The 1,478-nt window shown below is 39.2% G+C and overlaps 1 protein-coding gene across 1 annotated transcript; it reads right to left on the bottom strand.

The window, feature by feature from the left end:
• Positions 1-16: 16 nt before the first annotated feature.
• LOC107736377 (inositol 1,4,5-trisphosphate receptor type 1-like) lies at positions 17-1,470 on the bottom strand (the record flags this gene model as incomplete). Its single annotated transcript, XM_016547806.1, has 4 exons — positions 1,376-1,470; positions 909-977; positions 495-632; positions 17-142 (listed from the first exon to the last, which is right to left on the bottom strand). Coding segments are annotated over exons 1-4 (381 nt in total), but the record flags the coding sequence as incomplete, so codon positions are not given.
• Between the last annotated feature and the right edge of the window lie 8 nt (positions 1,471-1,478).

Raw genomic sequence — 1,478 nt, 5'->3', positions numbered from 1 at the left:
GAGATGGAGAGCTCACCCCAGGGTTGAGGAACAGGTTGATGTGTTTGTGGAGCAGAGCCTGGTTCTGCTGGTTGCCTGCACAGAAGTTCTGAAGAAACTCGTGAGCCAGTTTCATAATCTCTTGCATTCGAACATCCTCACCCTGTCAAAATGTACATCACTGAGCATTAACACACATTTTTTTTTGGAGATGGAGAACATTTACACCTGTTCATATTTTAATAAAACAGTAAATCATTTTAAAGAAAAGTAATAACTTGTGTGCCTCGGACATGGGTCAGGTACGGTATTAGTGACCTTGGGTCTTGGGTAATTTAAAATAAATGTGCTTTTTCCAAATGGAGCTGATAAGACCGGAACAAACGTCTGTAACCTCGTACACAGAAATCCATCTAATAGATATGAGATCCATCAGCAAAATGCAGTCGAGTTCGGGTAAGAAGTGATTGGGGTCGAGAAGACCTCTACACTACTGATCACTCAATATACTGCACCTTCTCATAAGGGATCTGCAGCAGCTCAAGCACCACTGAATGAGCTCCCATGTTCCTCAACAACCTCTGCTGCTGTTTCTTACTCTTCTTCCCTGATGGTCCTTCCTGTACACAAAGTTTGCTGAGACGCAGCAGAATCTAGAGATAGAAAGACAGACAGATGATGAGCTGAAGAGGAGTAAATGAAGTGAATGGACACTGTTTATTAAAGCAGATCAGTCTTTTACATGTGGTGCTCATGCTATTTCTCCTCCAGATGTACACTTCAGGACTGGTTAATTAGATCTTCTTTAGTTAAAGTGGCTACATAATTAGCTTCTTTTATAGTGCTTAGATGCATTAACTACTTTAGACATAAGACCCTACCTTATAATGCTGAATGGTCATGTGTGAACTGTGTGAATGACACTTTACCTCCTTCACATCTCTGTAATTGTCACTGCCACTTCCATCTGTCTTTTTTTTACCCGAACCAGAGTCCCTCTACATAAAGAGCAGACAAAGGCTAAATAAAGCAACTGTTAATGTTGTATTTAATTAAAATAATAATGGCTATTATGTACAAAAGACTGCCCCAGAAAAAAGGTAACTGAAATAATAGAAAAAGTGAGCTATAAGGTTTCAATTACAAGAAAAAAGGTAAAAATTACCCCTTTCATTTTTTTTTGCTTTGATATATGGGGCCAACAAAGCTTTTTGTTAAAAATTCAGCTAAATTGTAAAACCAACACAAAAACGTAAATAAAAAAGGCAATGATGCAATGTAAGCACCATAAAGAATGTCAGTGCATTAATATGGTACTATACGCAATATTGTAGGCCAGTCAACACTCATAAATATGTAATTGGGGGTCTCTGGCTTAAATTATAAATGCTGCCACCTTCTTTTTGTGGTCAGACTCTGCTGGGAGTCCGTCTCCTGCATCCATGCCTTCATCCCCCTGTCGCTTGTACACCCAGAGCTCAGATTTTTCCACATTAGAT

The sequence above is a fragment of the Sinocyclocheilus rhinocerous genome, unplaced genomic scaffold (genome assembly GCF_001515625.1).
Source record: "Sinocyclocheilus rhinocerous isolate Xijiao unplaced genomic scaffold, SAMN03320098_v1.1 C36664590, whole genome shotgun sequence".
NCBI lineage: Eukaryota > Metazoa > Chordata > Actinopteri > Cypriniformes > Cyprinidae > Sinocyclocheilus > Sinocyclocheilus rhinocerous.
Note: the sequence above shows the minus strand (reverse complement) of the source record. Positions and strands in the feature narration are given on the sequence as shown.